At 46.5% G+C, this 21,267-nt stretch overlaps 1 protein-coding gene across 3 annotated transcripts in view; it reads right to left on the bottom strand.

The window, feature by feature from the left end:
• Positions 1 to 3,957: 3,957 nt before the first annotated feature.
• The window catches only part of rbbp6 (RB binding protein 6, ubiquitin ligase), a 29,433-nt gene continuing 12,123 nt past the window's right edge, over positions 3,958 to 21,267 (bottom strand). For 2 of the 3 annotated variants that reach the window (XM_062964487.1, XM_062964486.1), the window contains 10 exons: positions 20,627 to 20,799; positions 20,189 to 20,292; positions 18,493 to 18,812; positions 16,314 to 16,413; positions 16,148 to 16,226; positions 16,005 to 16,062; positions 14,523 to 14,903; positions 14,124 to 14,225; positions 11,404 to 13,182; positions 3,958 to 6,066 (listed from right to left, as the gene is read on the bottom strand). In XM_062964487.1, coding sequence (XP_062820557.1) covers positions 4,455 to 6,066; positions 11,404 to 13,182; positions 14,124 to 14,225; positions 14,523 to 14,903; positions 16,005 to 16,062; positions 16,148 to 16,226; positions 16,314 to 16,413; positions 18,493 to 18,812; positions 20,189 to 20,292; positions 20,627 to 20,799 — 4,708 coding nt within the window. In that variant the 3' untranslated portion in view covers positions 3,958 to 4,454. The remainder of the gene's footprint in view (positions 6,067 to 11,403; positions 13,183 to 14,123; positions 14,226 to 14,522; positions 14,904 to 16,004; positions 16,063 to 16,147; positions 16,227 to 16,313; positions 16,414 to 18,492; positions 18,813 to 20,188; positions 20,293 to 20,626; positions 20,800 to 21,267) is intronic. The other variant, XM_062964488.1, reaches the window with a different exon arrangement.

Raw genomic sequence — 21,267 nt, 5'->3', positions numbered from 1 at the left:
ACCCCAGGCCTTGACGGGGCTTTGGAAATGCACCTTTTGCCCCAGGTAAATAAACGCTTGGTGAGAATGATGGTAATAACAACATTCTTCCATAATAACACAGGCAGCTTTGGCGAATGGGTCCCTGCCTTGGCCGCCGGCCAGCTTGCAACAAGGAGAGGCAAGAGGTGGAATACCAATGGGGCCTGTGAGTGCGCAGTTGCAAAAAAGCAGACGCAGAAATGCACGTTGCCATAGAGACCAAGACGGTCGAAGGAAAGCAGGAGACGTAGAAGAGAAAATGCTGCAGAGCTCCCCGGATGGACTTAGCCAGCCATCGCTTGAAGCCAAGAACTGGAAGAGTTGGAGGAAATCCAAAGGATAAATAAGAATATAACATGGTATCACTATATCCAACTAAAAGAAGCCTACAAAAAAGATCTAATTATAGGATTCGATATGGAGCAAGGGTTTTGGGAAAAACTCCTTCAAATAGGAAAAAAAAATATTTCCATATTATATAACAAACTACTGAGCTGGATGACAGAATCAGAGATAATTACCAATTCTATGGTCCAGTGGGCTAGAAACATAGGAAGATCTATTTTAATACAGGAATGGGAATCAATTTGGCGAGTTAAAATGAAATACACCTATTCCACAGATCTGAAGGAAAATTGGTTGAAAACCATACATAGGTGGTATCTCACACCAAAAAAATTAGGACAAATGTATAAAAATGTTAATGCAAGCTGCTGGAGGTGTAGAGAACAAATAGGTTCATACATACATATGTGGTGGAGTTGCAAGAAAGTCAAAAAGTATTGGGAAATGATATTAGAGGAATGCAATAAAATTTTAGGAACACAATTCGAACTTAAACCCGAGCTTCTCCTACTAGGGCTATATGACCATCAGGATAATGTGGATTCTAATACAGATAAACTTTTCACCTTTTTCATCACGGCAGCAAGAATGGTAATCGCCAAGTACTGGAAATCCGAGAAACCATTGATGAAAGACTGGTGGGTTGACAAAGTGACTGATATAAAAGATATGGACAAATTAACCTTCTTATTAAAGAAGAAGGATGGCAGAAAAACAAAAGAGACGGACTGGTCCTGTTTGGAGGATTATTTAAAGAAATAAAGAGACTGTAAACAAGTGAAGGCAAAAATGACAGAAGAGTAAGAAGAGAGAAACATTAAGACAGGAAGTCGCCACACCCCCCCTATTCTCCCCCCTAACTGATCCGTACCTATCATACCTTAGATTCACCCAAACTCCCTTCTCCCTTCCCTTCCCCTTCCTTCCTCCCCATTAGTCCTATCTACATACCCCTCCCTTATCAAAGTCAAAACCTTCTCTTTCCTTCCCTCACTTTCCACCTCCCCTTCCTCCCTCCTTTCCCTTTGTTTCTCCTTTCCCCCCATCCCCAATGTGTTTTGTTTTGTCAAAATTAATAAAAACTATTTAAAAAAAAGAAAGAACTGGAGATAAAAATGTGGCCCAAGTAAGCATCCCTGGGCAGGTGCACTTTACTCCCAAAAAGCAGCTCAGGGAGAGGCTGCTGCCCATTTACCTCCTTGCCCACCCACCCACCTTCCCACAGACACCCTTTTCCCTAAGATAGATTTAAGCATCCCTTATCCAAAATACTCTGAAAGCATCCCCATGGGTCGCTAAGAGTGACACCTCTGTTTTCTGTCGGTTTCATGGACACAAACTTTGTTTTGTGCACAAAATTATTCAAATAATTGCATACAACCTTCAGACTATGAATGAATTTTGTGTTTAGCGCAACTGTTAAAAAAAGTTGTATCAAATACCCTTCAGGTCATGTGCATAGGAAACTGCATTTTGTGTTTTATTTGGGTCCCAGCTCAACTGTATCTCATTATATATGTATGAAAACAGAGGAATTCCAGAGCCCAAAAACCCCCGAAATACTTCTGGTCTCATTTTAGATAGATACTAGCGATTTATTTACCTTCCCACCAGTCCAACCCCCTGCTAAGAAGCAGGAAATCGCATTCAAAGCACCCCCGACAGATGGTACATGTACATAGCGCTTTAACTCACTGTGCCACCGGGGTCCCCAACTATATGTACATAAAATATATTATCAAGGTAAAGATAAAGGTTTTCCCTGACATTAAGTCCAGTCGTGTCCAACTCTGGGGGTTGGTGCTCATTTCCATTTCTAAGCTGAAGAGCCGGTGTTGTCCATAGACACCTCCAAGGTCATGTGGCCATAGGCGTGACTGCATGAGCACCGTTACCTTCCCGGCGAGCAGTACCTATTGATCTACTCACATTTGCATGCTTTTGAACTGCTAGGTTGACAGAAGCTGGGGCTAACAGCGAGCTCACTCCAATCCCCAGATTCGAACCTGGGACCTTTAGTTCAGCAGTTCACCGCTTTAAGTCACTGTGCTACCGGGGGCCCAATGTCTTTTGTGACCAAATTTGGTATGATTTGGTCTAGTGGTTTTGTTGTTTACCCCATGGGAAAAACACACATTACCTTTGTATATATATAGATTCAATGTGAAATCAAGGTTGTTGTGTGTTTTCCGGGCTGTATTGCCATGTTCCAAAAGTATTCTCTCCTGACATTTTGCCCACATCTATGGCAGGCATCCTCAGGGGTTGTATGGTATATACCTCACAACCTCTGAGGATGCCTGCCATAGATGTGGGCGAAACGTCAGGAGAGAATACTTCTGGAACATGGCCATACAGCCCAGAAAACACACAACAATCCTGTGATTCTGGCTGTGTAAGCCATGAAAGCCTTCAACAATGTATTGTAATCAAGGTGACGGATAAAAATGATTAAATGCACACAACGGTTTGAGCATTAAAAACTAATTTTAAAAATGCAATTGTTCTCTTTGGATTTCCAAAGGAAAGAAAAATACAGGGAGACAGATGGGAAAGGAAGAAAAGGTCTTCAAGATCTGTTCTTTTGGATTCTTAGTGGGGAAGGAAGCCCCTCTTCTGGCAAGGAAATAATGATGGCGATGATGACGTCATTGTTGCATTCAATGAACTCTTCGCATACACATGTTGTTTTGCCTCTGCTCGAACCTTTCAATTATTCAAGCCATCATGATTTATTCACTCGGCTGTCCAATTTGTTTAGGTAACGTTCTCTGCAGCCCGCTCCCCAATTCTGCTGTTACCAAGACCCTCTGGTCTTGTGCTGCAGCTGGAAAGGGAACCATGGCTTCTCTTGAGAGAGGCGAAAAGGCATTTCTGCAGCTGGATGCACATGATGCTCTTTCCATAGCTTCCATGCCGATACCTCTAGGGACAACCCCAAAGCACATGAAACCACCACATCTTTGCAAGATTCCACATTCATTTATCAGATTAAGAATTATGACCAGTATTCAGAGCCATGGAAAACCTTGAATGAGGCCTCTATGGCCAACTACCATTGGAAACCAAGATTCCACTAAAACATTAGGAAACACTAGAAAGGTAAGAGCAGTTCAATGGTGGCAATTAGAGGGTGGCCTTTGCCTTTTTTGGGGCCTACAAAATGCCCTCTAATTTGGGCAAATCCACCACATTGATTTCAAACCCCAAACCTTGGGAGACATGACTAAAATTGTTATTTATGTTCTTAGCATGTGTTGCTATGTTCGCTGACCTGCTGCTGCCTTGAGCCTCACTTTATATTGCCACACTATCAAGGCATCCCACACTGACAACAGAACCCATCTTCCTGGGAGATGGATTACAGAATCCCCTTGACTTTCTTGCCATGGGGCCTCTCCTGGGCTTTTTGGATGCCTTTGTGGGTTGGAAAGCTGGATTCCAAATGGCCTCTTTGGCAGTGCCCTTTTAATTGCATTTAAGCACAAATTCAAACATATATATCCCCAGTCTCTATCAGGCCAGTACTTTTTGTAAACCCAGAAGGCCATCTCCCAGCCACCCCTTTCTTCTCTTATTACACCACATAGGTTTAGGTTTAATGAAACTTTTTTTATTGTAATCCAAAAGGTAACAGAACAAGGCTGAAATGATTATTTCTGCAAGTCCTCCAGCTGATATTGTAAGCCATACCAGCCTTTTTCTTTTTAAACGTTTTCCTGACAGGCAATTCTTTAAAAAAATTACATGTGAATCGATTCACAGTACAGTAAACTCCACCCGAACTAGTTTTAACGGTGGTTTAAAAATAAGATGCCCCTCCCCCCCAAATAAAAATAAAATTAAAAACCCTCCAAACTGTCCCCTCCCTCCCTCCCGTCATATTACATGGTCACAACTCACAAGTCTGTACAAAATGTTCACTTTATAAAGCTCTGATGTAAAAATCAAATCAAGCAGCAATTGCGCAAGTGCAGCAGAGGGACTTCCTGGCCTTTCCCCCAAAGGCTCGCTTTCGTCGATGTTTTATGGTGGAGAACAATCCCATCCCAGCGCCTCCTCTTTCAAGAAGGTCCTCGGCCTCAATGCTAAACAGGGACGGGGGGCTTGGCTTTTTGGTCGTCCTTCTCCTTCTCCTTGTCCTTGCTCTTCTTGGACTTCTTCTTCTTGTGTTTATGCTTCTGGCTCTTCTCCGCTTCAGCCTCAGGCCCTGCGTGCTTCTTATGCTTCTTGTGCTTTTTGTGCTTCTTGTGTTTCTTCTTCTCCTTCTTCTTCCGCTTCTTCTTGCTGTCCTGGCTGTCAGCGGAGCTGGGGCTGCTGCTGCGGCTCCTTCCGGCACTTTCCGAGGGGCTCCGACTGGGGCTGGGGCTGCTGGTGCTCTGGCTCCCTTCCGCTGCCGGAGCAGTGGCTGAGGTAGCTGTTCCTGCCCCCGGCCCAGCAGTGATGGCCTCCTTTGGCAAATTGTTGGCGGCAGCGTTCTTGTCCTTCCCCTCCTTGGGCTCCTCAGCTTTGGCCGAGGCATTGCTGTCACTGTCACTCTCGTTGTAGTCAGGGACGAAGGCGGCCTCGTCCGTTTCTCTCGTCGGGTCGGAAGAGAGCCGGGAGGTGTGGCTCAGCTGTGGCTTTGGTGGTTTGGGGGCGCTCTTCTCGCTCCCTGCTCCCGGATCGCGTGTCTCCAATGAACCGCCCCGAGGCCGGTGTGAGGCCTTGCTCCCTCCTCCAGTCGCCTTCTCCTTGGTGCTCCGACGCTCAGACGAGAGCGGGCGCTTTTCCCTCTCCTTGCCGGAGCCCCTCTCTTGGGACTTGTGCTGCTCGGCCGACAAGCGCCGGGAGTCATGGGCCGCGGCCTTGTGCTCATTTGGCCTGCGCTCCCTGGAAGGGCTGTAGCTGCTCCGCTTTGGATCCCAGGCCTCCTTTTTTGGTGGCTCTGTCCGCTCCTCCCTTCCTTTGTTCTTTGTCCCAGAAGTAGAGGAGGAGGATTCTCTGGGGCGGGAAGGGGAGGCCCTTTTCCTTGAAGGATCGCTCCTCTCTTCCCGTCGCTTGGACCCTGAGTGGTCTCTGCTGCTCTCGTGATCGTGCTTCTTTTCCCTGCTGGGAGTGAAGTCCTTTGCAGAGGAGGAGGAAGTGTGGGTTGCATCGTGCTTCTCTGGGGCTCTGCTCTCCCGGGAGGAGTGGGATGAGGAGGAGGCCCTGGGGTTCCCCAGCTCAGTGCTGTGTTCGGAGCGCTCCTTCTCCAGCTGCGGGCCGCTTTTCCTTTTCTCAGATGAGTCTCTCTCAGACACAGCATGATCCCGGTCTTTGGCTTTCCCTTTCTCGCTGGACGATGAGCTTTTGGAGCTTTTGGGTTCCGACTGCCCTAAGGTTTCACGCGAAGTTTCCTTGTTTGTTTTCTGGGTTTTCTCGGAAGGAGGATCGGGCTCCTTCTCGTTCTGTTTGAGGTGGGTGGAGGGTTGCTTTGCACTGACATTCTTGATGACGGAAGGCACCTGGACAGGTTTAGTGGCTGCCTGTTCCTCTTCCTCCTCTGAATCGAAATCATCCTTGTCCCACTTGGACTGGGGGACTTGGATCATGATGATCACATCTTCTGCAGGGGCTGTGATGTCGTTGTTATACTCTTCCATGGTCTTGATGACCGTCCGCTTGGTGTCTAGCTTGTCTTCTGCCTTCTTAACAGGGCTCCCGCCAGCAGAGCTTGTACTAAACAAGGGAGAGGAAAGCCCAAAACAGATTGGTTAGTATAGAGATGAACATGAGTAACTCTGCTTTGGGCAATGTAATTTCGCAAAGCTAAGAGGATCCACAAAAACAGCCCTTACACATAAAATTACAATACGTAATTCTTGATCCCAGAAGGGCAGTTGGTTCTCGCAGAAGCAGAGGCAGCAGGAGGACATTTTTGCTCCCTGGCTTCAGGTAGGATTCAGCTAAGATTTGTCTAAGATTTTAAACTGAGTGTGGGCTTGGCTCCTGTGGTCAAAGTCTAACTGTTGGGTGACTGTTGTGTTGAAAGAGAGCCAGGTACTTAAGTTGATTGACAGCAGGCATTGTCCCCTGTTAATTGAGTTTCTGGGAAAGCTTTATTTGCCAGTGTGAGTTTCTGAAAAAGGCACCTTTACTAACTATCCTTTGCAGTACATACAGGAAACAAAGCAACATAAACAAATACACAAAGAGGTGGTTTATTGCAGTTTGCACATAAAGTGCGTGCATATTACTTAACTGTACAAAGATCCCACTTGGCCACCACGCTCACCAAGAGATGCAACAAAAGCAAAACATTCCCATCACATGCACCAGCTGTGGCATGTTCCGCTTTTTCACACAAAAACTAGACAACTACATCTGCTCCAAATGCAAACAGATGACTCTGATGGAGCAGAGGATCCAACAGCTCGAGCACCGTATTAAGACCCTTAAGGACATTCAGGCACTCGAGCTCTTCTTGGACACTGCACAACACGCTGCTGTAGATCAGCAGCCTGCATCACACCAACACCACCAAGACCATGATCAGGAACCTTATGGGGAGATCAACTCAAAGGTAGACAACCCTCAGGCTTGGAAGGAGGTCACCCATAGAAGGAGACGCAGGACCAGGCAGCCTCCGCAGAACTCCTCTGCTCAGCTGCATTTACACAACAGATTTGAAATTCTTACATCATTAACATACAATCAGGAAACACATCTTGTGGAGGACCACAGTTTCTTAGATACCACTCAGTGGACCACCCTGGATCAATGCACAGGGGATAGCCCTGACGGGGACAGTGCATCACCACAGTCACACTTATGTAATCATGCAAATGCTCCATCCCCAATCATAGACCAGGAGCAACAGGAACATCCTTGGGAGAGTAATGGGCTCTCGGATGTATCTCAATGGATTGTCATTGATGAATGCACTGGGGATGTTGAGGAGGAGGACAACACTTTACACCTACATGATTCACTTCAACAGGAACACTCTTCAGGGGACATACACACTGTCTTGCACAAAAGGGACCCTGTCAATCCTCAAAGGAAACAGGTCTTGGTAGTAGGTGACTCCCTCCTTAGAGGAACGGAAGCCATCATTTCCAGACCGGATGGGACGGCTCGAGAAACATGCTGCCTCCCGGGGGCAAAAATACACCATATCACTCAGAGGCTCAGCAGGCTCCTAAAGCCCCATCACCCTCCCCACCTTATGTTGATTCATGTAGGTACCAATGACACCGCTAGGCATACTTTTCAAAAGATCACAAATGATTTTCGAGCTCTAGGAACAAAGCTAAAACTGTATAATGTACATGTGATCTTTTCATCCCTCCTCCCTGTTGTAGGACACGGCTCTACAAGGGCCAGAAAAATAGTACAGGTCAATAACTGGCTCAGAAAATGGTGTCAAGAGGAGCATTTTGGCTTCCTTGACCATGGTCTACTCTTCCAAGAGGATGGACTACTGGCAAGCGATGGGGTGCATCTCACACAAGTAGGAAAACATCTTTTTGCACACAGACTCACAAACCTCATCAGGCGCACTTTAAACTAGATCCACTGGGGGAGGGGAACAACAGCCTGGCGAACACTATATTACCCACGACCACAGGGAACCGCCGAAAGGCTAAACGGAGGGCTGCACAAACACAGCAAGGACCAAGTACAGAGAGCACAATAATCCCAAATAAACAGCTCAAGGGGAGGTCACAGGGGCTTACATGTCTTTACACTAATGCTCAGAGCATGGGAAATAAGCAAGACGAACTCCAACTCCTAGCACAGCACCACACATACGATGTCATAGGCATCATTGAAACCAGGTGGGATGACTCCCATCACTGGAATTTAACCATTGAGGGCTATAACCACTTTCACAGAAATAGAACAAAGGGGAGAGGAGGGGGAGTAGCTTTATATGTCAAAAACAGTTACGTTGCAGAAGAAATGCAAGACTGTAATCCAGGAAACCAGCTTGAAAGCATCTGGATAAGAATCAAGGGAACCGGGACTCAAAAAGACCTTGTCGTGGGTGTCTACTACAGACCTCCGAGTCAGGATGAAGGACTTGATGAAGCCTTCTGTCAACAGCTGACCAAACAGGCACAAAGAAGAGATATAGTAGTCATGGGCGATTTCAATTATCCCGATATCTGCTGGAAAACAAACTCAGCCAAGAGTACAAAGTCCAACGAATTCCTCACTTGCCTTGCAGATAATTTTATGGTCCAGAAGGTAGAAGAGGCTACAAGGGGATCAGCAACTCTTGATCTAATCTTAACAAATGTGGAAGACCTGATCAATACAGTTGAAGTGGTTGGATCCTTAGGGGCAAGTGACCATGTGCTCCTGCAGTTTGCAATACAAAGGAATGCTGAAACTAAGACAAGTCAAACACGCATTCTGGACTTTAAGAGAGCTGACTTCCAAAAAATGAAGGAATTACTGAGCGGCATTCCATGGACGCCGATATTAAAAAACAAGGGAGTTAAGGATGGATGGGAGTTTTTCAAAAGTGAAATACTCAAGGCGCAAATGCAAACAGTGCCAACAAAGAAGAAAAATAAGACAAGTGCAAAGAAGCCAGAATGGATGTCCAAAGAACTTCTAACTGAGCTAAAGCTCAAAAGTGACATGCACAAGAAGTGGAAAAGGGGAGAAATCACCAAAGAAGAATTCAAACGTATAGCCAACACCTGTAGGGAAAAGGTTCGCAAGGCTAAAGCACAAAATGAGCTCAGGCTTGCCAGGGACATAAAAAACAACAAAAAAGGCTTTTTTGCTTACGTTGGTAGAAAAAGGAAGAAAAAGGAGGCGATAGGGCCATTGCAAGGAGAAGATGGGGTGATGACGACAGGGGACAGGGAAAAGGCAGAACTACTTAATGCCTTCTTTGCCTCGGTCTTCTCAGAAAAAGAAAGCCATCTTCAACCACAGCAACACGGAATGGACGAAGGATTGGGGGAAATCCAACCCCAAATAGGGAAACAAGTTGTCCAGGAACACCTGGCCACTCTAAACGAATTCAAGTCCCCAGGGCCAGATCAGCTACACCCAAGAGTACTGAAGGAACTAGCGGAAGTTATTTCAGAACCACTGGCAATTATCTTCGAGAGTTCTTGGAGAACGGGAGAAGTCCCAGCAGATTGGAGGAGGGCGAATGTGGTCCCTATCTTCAAGAAGGGAAAAAAGAACGACCCAAACAATTACCGTCCGGTCAGCCTCACATCAATACCAGGCAAAATTCTGGAAAAGATCATTAAGGAAGTGGTCTGCGAACACTTAGAAACAAATGCGGTCATTGCTAATAGTCAACACGGATTTACCAAAAACAAGTCATGCCAGACTAATCTGATCTCTTTTTTCGATAGAGTTACGAGTTGGGTCGATACAGGGAATGCTGTGGATGTAGCGTACCTGGATTTCAGTAAGGCCTTCGACAAAGTCCCCCACGACCTTCTGGCAAACAAACTAGTAAAATGTGGGCTAGACAAAACTACGGTTAGGTGGATCTGTAATTGGCTAAGCGAACGAACCCAAAGGGTGCTCACCAATGCGTCGTCTTCATCATGGAAAGAAGTGACAAGTGGAGTGCCGCAGGGCTCTGTCCTGGGCCCGGTTCTGTTCAACATCTTTATTAACGACTTAGACGAAGGGTTAGAAGGCACGATCATCAAGTTTGCAGACGACACAAAACTGGGAGGGATAGCCAACACTCCAGAAGACAGGAGCAGAATTCAAAACGATCTTGACAGACTAGAGAGATGGGCCAAAACTAACAAAATGAAGTTCAACAGGGACAAATGCAAGATACTTCACTTCGGCAGAAAAAATGGAAATCAAAGATACAGAATGGGGGACGCCTGGCTTGACAGCAGTGTGTGCGAAAAAGACCTTGGAGTCCTCGTGGACAACAAGTTAAACATGAGCCAACAATGTGATGCGGCTGCTAAAAAAGCCAATGGGATTCTGGCCTGCATCAATAGGGGAATAGCGTCTAGATCCAGGGAAGTTATGCTCCCCCTTATTCTATTCTGCCTTGGTCAGACCACACCTGGAATCACACTGTGTCCAATTTTGGGCACCACAGTTGAAGGGAGATGGTGACAAGCTGGAAAGCGTCCAGAGGAGGGCGACTAAAATGATTAAGGGTCTGGAGAACAAGCCCTATGAGGAGCGGCTTAAAGAGCTGGGCATGTTTAGCCTGCAGAAGAGAAGGCTGAGAGGAGACATGATAGCCATGTACAAATACGTGAAGGGAAGTCATAGGGAAGAGGGAGCAAGCTTGTTTTCTGCTGCCCTGCAGACTAGGACACGGAACAATGGCTTCAAACTACAGGAAAGGAGATTCCACCTGAACATCAGGAAGAACTTCCTCACTGTGAGAGCTGTTCGACAGTGGAACTCTCTCCCCGGGGCCGTGGTGGAGGCTCCTTCTTTGGAGGCTTTTAAGCAGAGGCTGGATGGCCATCTGTCGGGGGTGCTTTGAATGCGATTTCCTGCTTCTTAGCAGGGGGTTGGACTAGATGGCCCATGTGGTCTCTTCCAACTCTACTATTCTATGATTCTATGATTCTACGTTATGAAGCTGGGAACCACCTTCCCCATGTAAACTAGGGCTGGGAGTGCAAAAAGTATGGCCTTAATATTTAGAGGAGGAAACATCTAAATCGCTAACCCCTCTCATAGGTGGCATATCATCCGCTGCATAACTGCACTCACCTACAGATTTGGGGACTATGCCTTGCTAAATGAACCTAAATTAACTTAAAGTAAGATAAATAAGAAGCCATAGAAACTTTCTCATGGGTAAGTGGGCTATTGTTATTTATTTTTGTTATTATTTTTTACCCCACTTTCTAGCTCTAAAAAAAGAGACTCAAAGCAGATTATTATCACTGTCTACCATCCACTCAGAGTTGGTCCCGATACCTGCTGCTATTCTGCTCCTAGAGTGATTTAAGTTGGCCAAATACAAGTCTTTCTACAAGAATCTATGAGTTCAGCTTGACATGAACCCAAATTTAAACAATTATTTCATTATTTGTCAGAAGGTACCTGGTGTAATCCACTAGCGTTGAACCAGTTCCGTCTGTCATCGCCACCTTCCTCCTCATCTTTCCCTTTGTTTTCTCCGGCTTCACTTTGCTGCTGGTTGTTGGCTCAGGCTTCTCAGCCAGAGCCTCTTTGGCAGGAGGGGCATTTTCGGTGCTGGCAATCTTCTTGCCTGTCTCCCTGTTCAGCTTAATTTTTTTCGCCGGGACAGCGGGCAGAACCGTTTTGTCCTTTTCAGGCGTCTTCTCCGACTTCTCATCTTCGGGCTCAGCTTTCACTCCCTTTGGTGCAGGTTTGGATTCTGCGCTTTCTGGTTTGGGAGTCTTTGACGACGCAGCTTCTTGTTCCTTACTGTCTCCTTTTTCCTCAGTCTTTCTCTTCCTTTTCTCTGGCTTGACCTCCACAGGTTTGCCCTTATCCAGGGGCTTCTTGGCCTTTTCCTCCTTGCTTGCCAGCTTCTCCGGCTTGACGTCCTTGGAGGAGTGCTCCTTTTTGCTCTTCTCTTCTTTGCCCGACCGGCTGTCTGGGTGCTCTTTGGCCCCACGGGGATGGGCCTTGCGTGGAGTGCCCACCGGCTTCTCCTCTTTCTGGGAGGACGAGGTCTTTGCGCTGTCAGCCTTTGGCATCTCCTCCTTCACTTTCTTGGTGGGGGGCTCTGCTCGTGGGGACTTATCGCGGTCAGCTTCCACTTTCTCTTGAGGCGCCTTGGAAGGCTTGGCTTGGGTCTCTTTCTTGGTGGCAGCTGGGACAGGAGCAGCCGGGGCATCCATCTTCCGCTTGGCCTTTTCGACCTTTGCTTTCGGCTTCTCCTTCCGCTCCTTGTCGGAGATGGGCTTGAAGGCGACCGAATCGGCATCCATTGGCTCATCCCGGACGGGGGTGCCATCATCTCTGCTGGGGGGAACAAAAAGCGGGTCCGGCTTGCCGTCCTCCCCTGTGGAGGAGGGGGGATCTCTGGGCTTCCGGGAACCTTCTAATGGATCAGCACTAAGGAAGCCTTCCCCCTCTTCTCTTCTTCTCCTCCGGTGCTTCTTGTGTTTATTTCCTTTGGCATCTCCTGGGGGGTTCTCAACTTCCTTCTCTTTCGGCTTGGCCATGTCTTTCAATCCATGGCTTTCTCTTCCGGGCAACTTCTCAGGGTAGCCCCCTCCGCCTATGTTCCGGTTCCGATGTCCCAGCGCAGTGGGGAATTCGTCTCTGCGGCCCCGGATGTATGGAGAGTTGTCTCGCCGGGGTCCAAGAGGCCCAAATCTCTCTGGGGAGAAGTTCTCTCTGTTCAGCAGTGGCCTGGGTTGGGCCCCGGGCAAGAAGCCCTTGTAATACTTCTCCCACTCTCTGTAGCGAATCTCCCAGTTGTGGAGCCTCTCCTTCTCATAGGGGTCCCTCACGTCCACAGGCCGGCCATAATACGCCTTCATGTCATAAACAGGGACCTCCCGGAAGCGGCCAAAGTACTCCCGTTCCCCTTCCGGCTGAGGAACTGGGGGGTGCTTGTTTGGGGACTGAGCTCTGTAGACGGGAGATCTGGACCGAGAGTGGTATCTGCGGTAGGGAGGAGATCTTGACCTGGACCGGTGGTAGCCATGTGACCGGGAGCGGGAGCGATAGTTGCGGCTCTTTGCGCGGGCTCTGCGGGGGTACGGTGGGGAGCGGGAGTAGGAGCGGGAGTGCGAGCGGCTGAAGGAGCGGGAGTAGGACCGAGAGCGGGAGGAGCCAGAACGGGACTTGGAGTATGTGTAGGAGCTCCGTGAATACGAGGATGCGCTGTAGGGCGACTTGGACCTTAGGGGCAACAACAAAAAAGGAGGAGAAAGGGCCATGTTTTATTGCTGCCTCTGTGACTTTCTACACATTACAAGGCAGAACAGACATTCAAGGTCAAAATTCATTTGCTTTCTGCTTCAAGCTACATTAAGAGGACCAAAAGGACACAGATCACATAGATACTGCAGAGACACACTATTCAGGACAGTGGTGTCCATCTTTTGGTTCTTCAGGTGTTTGGGACTTCATCTCCCAGAAGCCCTGGTCAGCTTGACCAATGGTCAGGAATTCTGGGAGCTAAAGTCCAAAAACACCTGGAAGAGCAAAGATTGGGCGCCACTGATTAAGATTTGCTTAAACTCAAGGGGGACTTTCAATTTTTTCAAAAAAGAAGCTGCCAGAACAGGTCCTCTTCTCTTGTCACAAACTGCCTCTGGAATCCCAGGAGCATCAGAAAAGGTTCACTGAATAACCATGACACGCTTCTTTTGGGAGGAAAACATGAAAACCTATGTGACTCGCTCTATGTATTCAACTATTATTGGGTTTGTGGTCACATACTTGTGGTTGTTGTGGGTCTTCATGTTGGTGACCCAACATGGAGTTTTCTTGGCAGAATGGCCCCAATACAGCAAAATGACCATCCTGAGACCTTAAGGGACATAGTAATGTTGTAGTATTAGTAATGTTGAGGGCAAAGCAATTTCTGAACTCCCATCCAATAAGGAGAGGAACATAGGAGCCTTGGGGTCTCCACAAAAAGGGATCTGGGGCTTGATGCAAGCCCTAGGTTCCCCTCTTCTGACCATGCTGACGGTCAACCGCTCGCCTGCTCCTCCGTCTCTTGGGCCCAAGAGCATTGAGATGACAAAAAAAAAAAAAACCTTCCTCAAGACAGGGACTGAGCCAGGCTTCCTCCTTTGCTTCCTTCACACACAGACGCAAGAAAAAAGAATTACCGGGAGTAAGAACGCCTGCGTTCTTTCTGGATTTTCTTATATTCCATTAGTTCTTTAGCAAAATCATTTGTAAACTCATCGAGCTTTGACTTTTTCTTTTCCCTGTTAAAATAAGGAAATCAGGGTGAGGCCGAGCAGCCAGGTGCTGCCGGGAAATGCATTCCTACGAACGACACCGAGGTGGGAAAGCGGACAACACGGCATGCAAGTGACAGACAAAACATGCGACTCAGCGGCGGGGTTTAAATCTTGAGGGTTACTGTTTACAGCAGGAGTGAACAACCAACGTTTGCAGCCTAGCGTTATATGTCATTTCTGCTCACAACCCCAAATGATCAACACAACAGAAGGAGAAGGAAACGGAACGGAATGGAACGTGGTCCAGCGCCAAATACTTACTCCTCTTTCAGCCTCCGTTGCTCCCTGTAAAACTCCTCCCTAGAGAGGGGAGGTGCCTGTGTCGTTGGGATGGCATTGGAGTGAGCCGTTGGCACGGGAGTCGGCACCCAGGGGGTCGAGAGGTTGCCTGGCGCCGGGGGGAATCCCGGCGGAGGGACCACATACCCAGCCGGAGGGGGCTGCCCCGGGGGGAACTGCGGGGGGAACTGCGGGGGAGGGACCCCCGGGGGGAGGGGCAGCGCGTGAGGGGGAGGGGGGTGCGGGTAGAGGGGCGGCGGAGGAGGAGGAGGCACGGGCACAAAGACCGGTGTCGAGGCTGGCAGTGTTGGGGCCTGGGTCCTTTGTGTGCGGTCATTATGCGGGCGTCCTCGGTTTGAACTTCTAAAGAAACCCAAAAAGACTTTGTCACTGAGGGTTACGCCTGGCCCCCCCGCCCGGCTCGCAAGAGAGGAATGCAACACGGCATCATCGCGGCCCATCCTGCCTCACTGCCTGTCCTGCCACAGCTCTCCTTTAGGGCCTTTTCCCTTGGCTCTCCCAAGAAAGGCACCACCCCAAGAGCCCCCAGCCAGAGACAATTGCACCCAGTGCTGGATTCCTCTTCCACACTTTAAAGTATCACACACTAAGCTTCTGCTTCTTGACATGGCTTCTTAACATCAGTTTCTTAATGATCTGGCTTTAAACTGCAACTCTGACTTCTGGGATTTTAGAAGTCAGGGGATGTTCTGATTGTGTTTTTCCTGCCTGGCAGAAGGGGGTTAGACCGGATGGCCCTGGGAGTCTCTTTCAACTCTAGGATTCTAAACCTAGGCTGGTGAGATCTACCCTTGACAGCCTATCGCTTTCTATGGCAGATAACTGAAAACTCTTGTTTCCAATAAAAATAAAAATAAAACAGGATCACTTTGTTCAGGGACAGTTCTAAGGTGTCGTTTGCTACCACCATATATTCCACTAACCAGTCTAGAGGATATATTTATCCTCTAGACTGGTTCACTATCTGATGTCCCGTCCCTCGAGGTTTTATTCTGATCCCTTTCTCACCCAGAGTTTTAATTTTTAATCTAGTTTTTAAATGTAGTATTCATGCGGCCCGCTCGTGTTATATTGCTGTTTTGATCTTATGTTGTACTGTTTATTTTATGTAATGTATTATTTAATTGTATTATGTTATGGTTTATTGTATTGTCTTGGGCATGGCCCCATGTAAGCCGCCCCGAGTCCCCGTTGGGGAGATGGTGGCGGGGTATAAATAAAGTTTTATTATTATTATTATTATATTATTATAAAGTCCTCTCAGCAACAAACGATGCCTCCTAAAAACCAATTCCTAAATTCCAGGCTCCTAAAACCAAATACACAAACCCCCAAACTCCAGAAAGCCTCTCTAAGCACATACACAGATCGGTTTAATAAGCTTATCGTGTTCTAAACTTGCTACATGAGGGTAAGAAAAGGACAATGTGGTGCTATACTTACGGCTCCCAGCCTGACCTGCTACCTGCCGATCGAAGGAGGCTGGGTCTCATTGGCTGACCTACATGGAAAGGGAAGAGGCTGCTTTGAGCAAAGAACATAGAACCACGGCATGCAAGAGTTAGGGAGAACAGGAGGCCACTTACCCATGGAGGGAATGGAATGCCCATGAGGACCCAGCTGCCCTCCCAAGAGGGGCTGCCCAAGTACTGGGACCTGGTAACCCTTCAAAGAGAAAAAGGGAAAGGATCAGACACTGCTGATGATGGTGGTAAGAAACATGAAGGAGTTCTGCTGTGAAACAAGGCTTACCTTCTCCTCCAAAACAGTATTAATTGACAGCGAGGAAAGTGGTTTCGGGTGATCAGAGGCCGCCATGAGAGCCACTGCTGGCCCAATACCATCAGACTCCCTGCAGCGGAGCAAGACAAACAGACAAGTCAGGAAGAAGAAAGGGGTCTAGAAAGTGTCTCATCACACAGTTCTTGGGGTACATTTACTCTGGGCAAGTATCAGAAGAAACCAACTCTCTCAAGTATTAAAGGTATTATGCTGGTGAATTTTGGAACATCGCAGTTGGGAGGCTCACAACTAGACTAACATACTACTTTCCTGTGACTGTTAATTCACTTTATATGGGAAGGAAGGCCCAACCAAAGCAGGTGAAGTGTGCCCATCATCCCTGGCAATGATTCACCTTGCTTCGGAGCTTTCCATGACTGAGATGAGGAACATGGGAAGCTTTACCGACCAGTTTGGTTTTACATCAAACTTGCTTCGAGAAGCAAGGTAAAAGGTAAAGGTCTGACTCTGGGGGTAGTTGCTCATCTCCATTTCTAAGCCGAAGAGCCGGCGTTGTCCGTAGACACCTCCAAGGTCATGTGGCCACTGGCATGACTGCATGGAGCGCTGTTACCTTCCCACCGGAGCGGTACCTATTGATCTATTCACATTGGCATGTTTTCAAACTGCTAGGTTGGCAGAAGCTGGAGCTAACAGAGGCTGCTCACGCTGTTCCCGGGGTTTGAACCTGGGACCTTTCGGTCTGCAAGTTCAGCAGCTCAGTGCTTTAACACACTTCGCCGTATATATTTGCGAGAAGCAAAGCTGCTTGCAAATATACTGCTTTCCTAGGACTCTATGTCACAAACATTTCTGTGGAACTTCTGAGGCTGTGGCTTAAGTCAAAAGCCCATCCAATCCACGGTTTTGAGGAGCATCACCAAAATGCAAGCCTATCTACTTCCCACATTCCCACTGCTGTTTTTCCATTTCCTAATTTAATGCTAACAACAGTTTATTGTAATAGCTTAACTGGTGCTGCCGGGAAAGGCATTCCTATGAATGACACTATGGCTGCCATCAGCTGGTATGCTACGAATATTCTGGAAACAAAGGTCGAAGCTGGGAACCTAAGACCTGGCTTTTTACGCAGGCGTTTGATGAATAGGGAACTACGGAATGAGACTAACAATTTGAATAATGGACTATGGATTTTGGAAAACAATTATGGCTAAGTATGAGATCATGACTCAGCATTTTATATGAATTTTAATCTGTTATAATTGTTTATATGTTTAGACTGTTTATACTTTGATGGATGTATTTCTGTGCTTGAACTGCAAGAATTACAGTAGAGTCTCACTTATCCAACATAAACGGGCCGGCAGAATGTTGGATAAGCGAATATGTTGGATAATAAGGAGAGATTAAGGAGAAGCCTATTAAACATCAAATTAGGTTATGATTTTACAAATTAAGCACCAAAACATCATGTTACCGTGTTTCCCTGAAAATAAGACTTTTATATTAATTTTTGCTCCCAAAGATGCTCTAGGTCTTATTTTCAGGGGATGTCTTATTTTTCCATGAAGAAGAATTCACATGTATTGTTGAACAAGAAAATGAACATTTATTGAATACTGTACAGTAGTTGTCATCACAAACCAGCATAACCAGACAAACTGTGAATCCTATCAAGAATATCTTGTTACTACCATTATTTCCATGTACAACACTCTATGGTAGGTACATTTACCAATCCTGCATGCTCTGGTGTTCTATTCGTTGGCCATGCTTCCAAACAAAAACTTTGCTAGGTCTTACTTTCAGAGGAGGCCTTATATTTAGCAATTTAGCAAAACCTCTACTAGGTCTTATTTTCTGGGGATGTCTTATTTTAGGGGAAACAGGGTATACAACAAATTTGACAGAAAAAGCAGTTCAATATGAAGTAATGCTACGTAGTAATTACTGTATTTACGAATTTAGCACCAAAATATCATGATATATTGAAAACATTGACTACAAAAATGTGTTGGATAATCCAGAATGTTGGATAAGAGAATGTTGGATAAGTGAGACTCTACTGTATTGCCAAATTTTGTAAGCCGCCTTGAGTCCCCTCCAGGGTTAAGAAAGGCGGAGTAGAAATAAAGTAAAGAAATAAATAAAATAAAATAAGCACGCTTTGGAGCACCAACTGACTTACCGGAACGGTCCGTCAGGTTTGTCAGCATGAAGAGCCAAAGCTAGTGACGCAGGAACTTCACCGGGCGATGGGACCACAGACGGCTTCAGTGGCAAGGCACCTGCTGCGGAGGCCGACTGCACTGGGGGCAAGGGCAGGGCCAACGGCACAGCTGGATGAAGGGGGGCCGGGGCGGCTGAGGCAAGAAGGGGGTCTTGTTGCCGGGGCCCTGGGGGCCGAGGGGCAGAGGGCAGGCTCCGCTGGACCACTGGCCTTGGCGGTGGGGGCTGTTTCCGCAGCCGCTTTGTGTAGCCAGTTTCGTTTTTGAAGTTGTTTACAGCCTGCAGGGAAGGAGCCACGAGGAAGAAGAAGTAATGCCAGACAGCAAGACATAGCCTGAGCCTCAACAACTGGGCCTCCCTCAGTGATGAGGCCCGCAAAGACATGGAGGCCTACAGGTGAGTTTGATCCCATCTATCCATTTCTCAAAGGGAACAAACTAGTCCAAGCCTAGTACCTTTGTGTTTGTTTATTTATTGCACTTATATACCACTTTTCTCACCCTTAGGGGGACTCAACGCAGTTCCCAACATAATCCATGGCAAAATTCAATGTCTTACATGTATAAAACAACACTACGTTTTTTCAAACAGGGCCATCACAGCTGGACAAGCACAGCAACCCAACAAATAAATAATAATAATAATAATAATAATAATAATAATAATAATAATAAGGACCTGCCCCACTATTTGTTTGCCTGCACTCTATACTCCGCACCAAGAAATAAATTCTTAGGGCCTATTCTATGGTACCTACGATCAAACACGGTTGAAGAAAAGATCTTCTATCTTTTATCTGATACCAACTCCTCAATCACGTATAAGGTCTCCCTCTTTACCTTGGCAGCAAATAAAATCAGAGCAAGACTGATTGCGGATATTGCAGTCGACTGCGCCGGGGATGCTTTTATCTAGTTTTTAACATGACTGATATTTTATACTGGCTTTTTACCGGTTATAATTTGCAAGCTCTGTTTTATACTCCATGCATCCTGCTTGTAACTGTGGAATTTTATAGGATTTCTATAGATGCTTGGTTGATATTTTTTCTTATGTTTTTTAAATGACTGATCTTATACATTGGCATTTTACCGGTAATTGTGCAGTTCCCAGCACATGTTGCACTTGTGCTGCTGCACCTCACAATGTATAGTTTACATGTTCTGTTTTATCCTGCTTGCATCCTACTTTTAAGTGTTGGATTTTACAGTGTTTTGTATAGATGTTTGTTTGATGTTGTCTCTGTGAATGCATATGACCATTGGTCGGAGCATTAATAAATTGATTGATTGATTGAATAATAATAATAACTTTATTTTTATACCCCGGCCCATCTCCCGGAAGTTACTCGGGGCGGCTTACATGGGGCCTTGCCCGGCACAACAATCAAATAACGATAACAAAGCACTAACACAATTATCCCAATAAAAACATCAACATCAATAAAAACAATCATTAAAATCAACATGCAGCATAGTGTTAAAAACAGGAGACTAATTCATAGATCCCAGGCAAAGTGCAGAATGTTCCAAAATGGGGAAAGGTAATTTCACAGTTGAAATGGACAATAAAGTGCGGTATAATAGTGGCAACACATCATAAATAAATAGAATAAAGGTGCACTGGCTCATTTGCACAGGTTTATGTTAAGTTACCTGACGTAAAAACTTGTTGGCAATTAAAGCATCTGGCGAAACATCTATCTGATGGCAAGTTGGGCAGGTGTGCTCCTCCGATTCAAGCAGCGCAGTCCTGATACCTGCAAATGGTTTTTAAAGATACGTAAAATACTCATTATGCAGAATGCTGGACAGTGATTAACATTCGTTTGGTCAACAGTCAGAAAGCAGAGCCTAACATTCTGTTTCCAATTCACCCTATAGCGAGAGAAACCCAGTCAGATCCTGTGTTTGAAGAAGAAGAGCAAGAGGAGGAGGAAGAGGAAGAGTAGTAGTAGTAGTAGTAGTAGTAGTAGTAATAATAGTAATAATGATCCCCTTGTACCCCACCGCAAGCTGCAAGAAGGGAATACATTTTTTTATTATTTTCTCCTTCTGTGGAATCTGGAGAAGGTCAAAGGCAACGGGACTCACATTCATCGCAGTAGCTGTTTCCACAGCAGGGAATAACCACGGCGTCCGTCATGATGTCTTTGCAGATCAGACACAAGAGTTCGTCCGGGATGGGGTCGTCTTCCTCCGAGGAAGAGGAGGGCTCTTCTGGCAGGAAAGGGGGCTTCTCCTTCTTCCCTATAGCATAGGCCTCACTGAAAGGAAAGCATCCCACTCAACACTAACTTCATGAAAACATTAAATGTGCAGACCACTTGCTTTCTAGTTGGTTGTATGAGAAGCTGGTTTCCTTATCCAGACTACTGTTGTTCAGTTGCTATCAAGTTGTCTTTGACTTATGGTGACTCTCAGAAAGACCTGCACGATCCCCTTCTTCTTTCAAAGCTGTGGCTCTCTTGATGGATTCCTCCCACCTGTAATGGCAACACTCTCTTTCCCTGGGTTCTTGAGTGTTTTCAGGGCTGTATGGCCATGTTCCAAAAGTATTCTCTCCTGATGTTTCACCCACATCTATGGCAGGCATCCTCAGAGGTTGAGGTATATTGGAAAATTAAGCAAGGATGCCTGCCATAGATGTGGGCAAAACATCAGGAGACAATACTTCTGGAACATGGCCATACAGCCTGGAAAACACACAACAACCCTGTGATTCCGGTCATGAA

This window comes from Anolis carolinensis, unplaced genomic scaffold (genome assembly GCF_035594765.1).
Source record: "Anolis carolinensis isolate JA03-04 unplaced genomic scaffold, rAnoCar3.1.pri scaffold_13, whole genome shotgun sequence".
In the NCBI taxonomy this organism is placed as follows: Eukaryota; Metazoa; Chordata; class Lepidosauria; order Squamata; family Dactyloidae; genus Anolis; species Anolis carolinensis.
The sequence above is the reverse complement of the archived record's forward strand: the minus strand, read 5'-3'. Positions and strand labels throughout refer to the sequence as shown.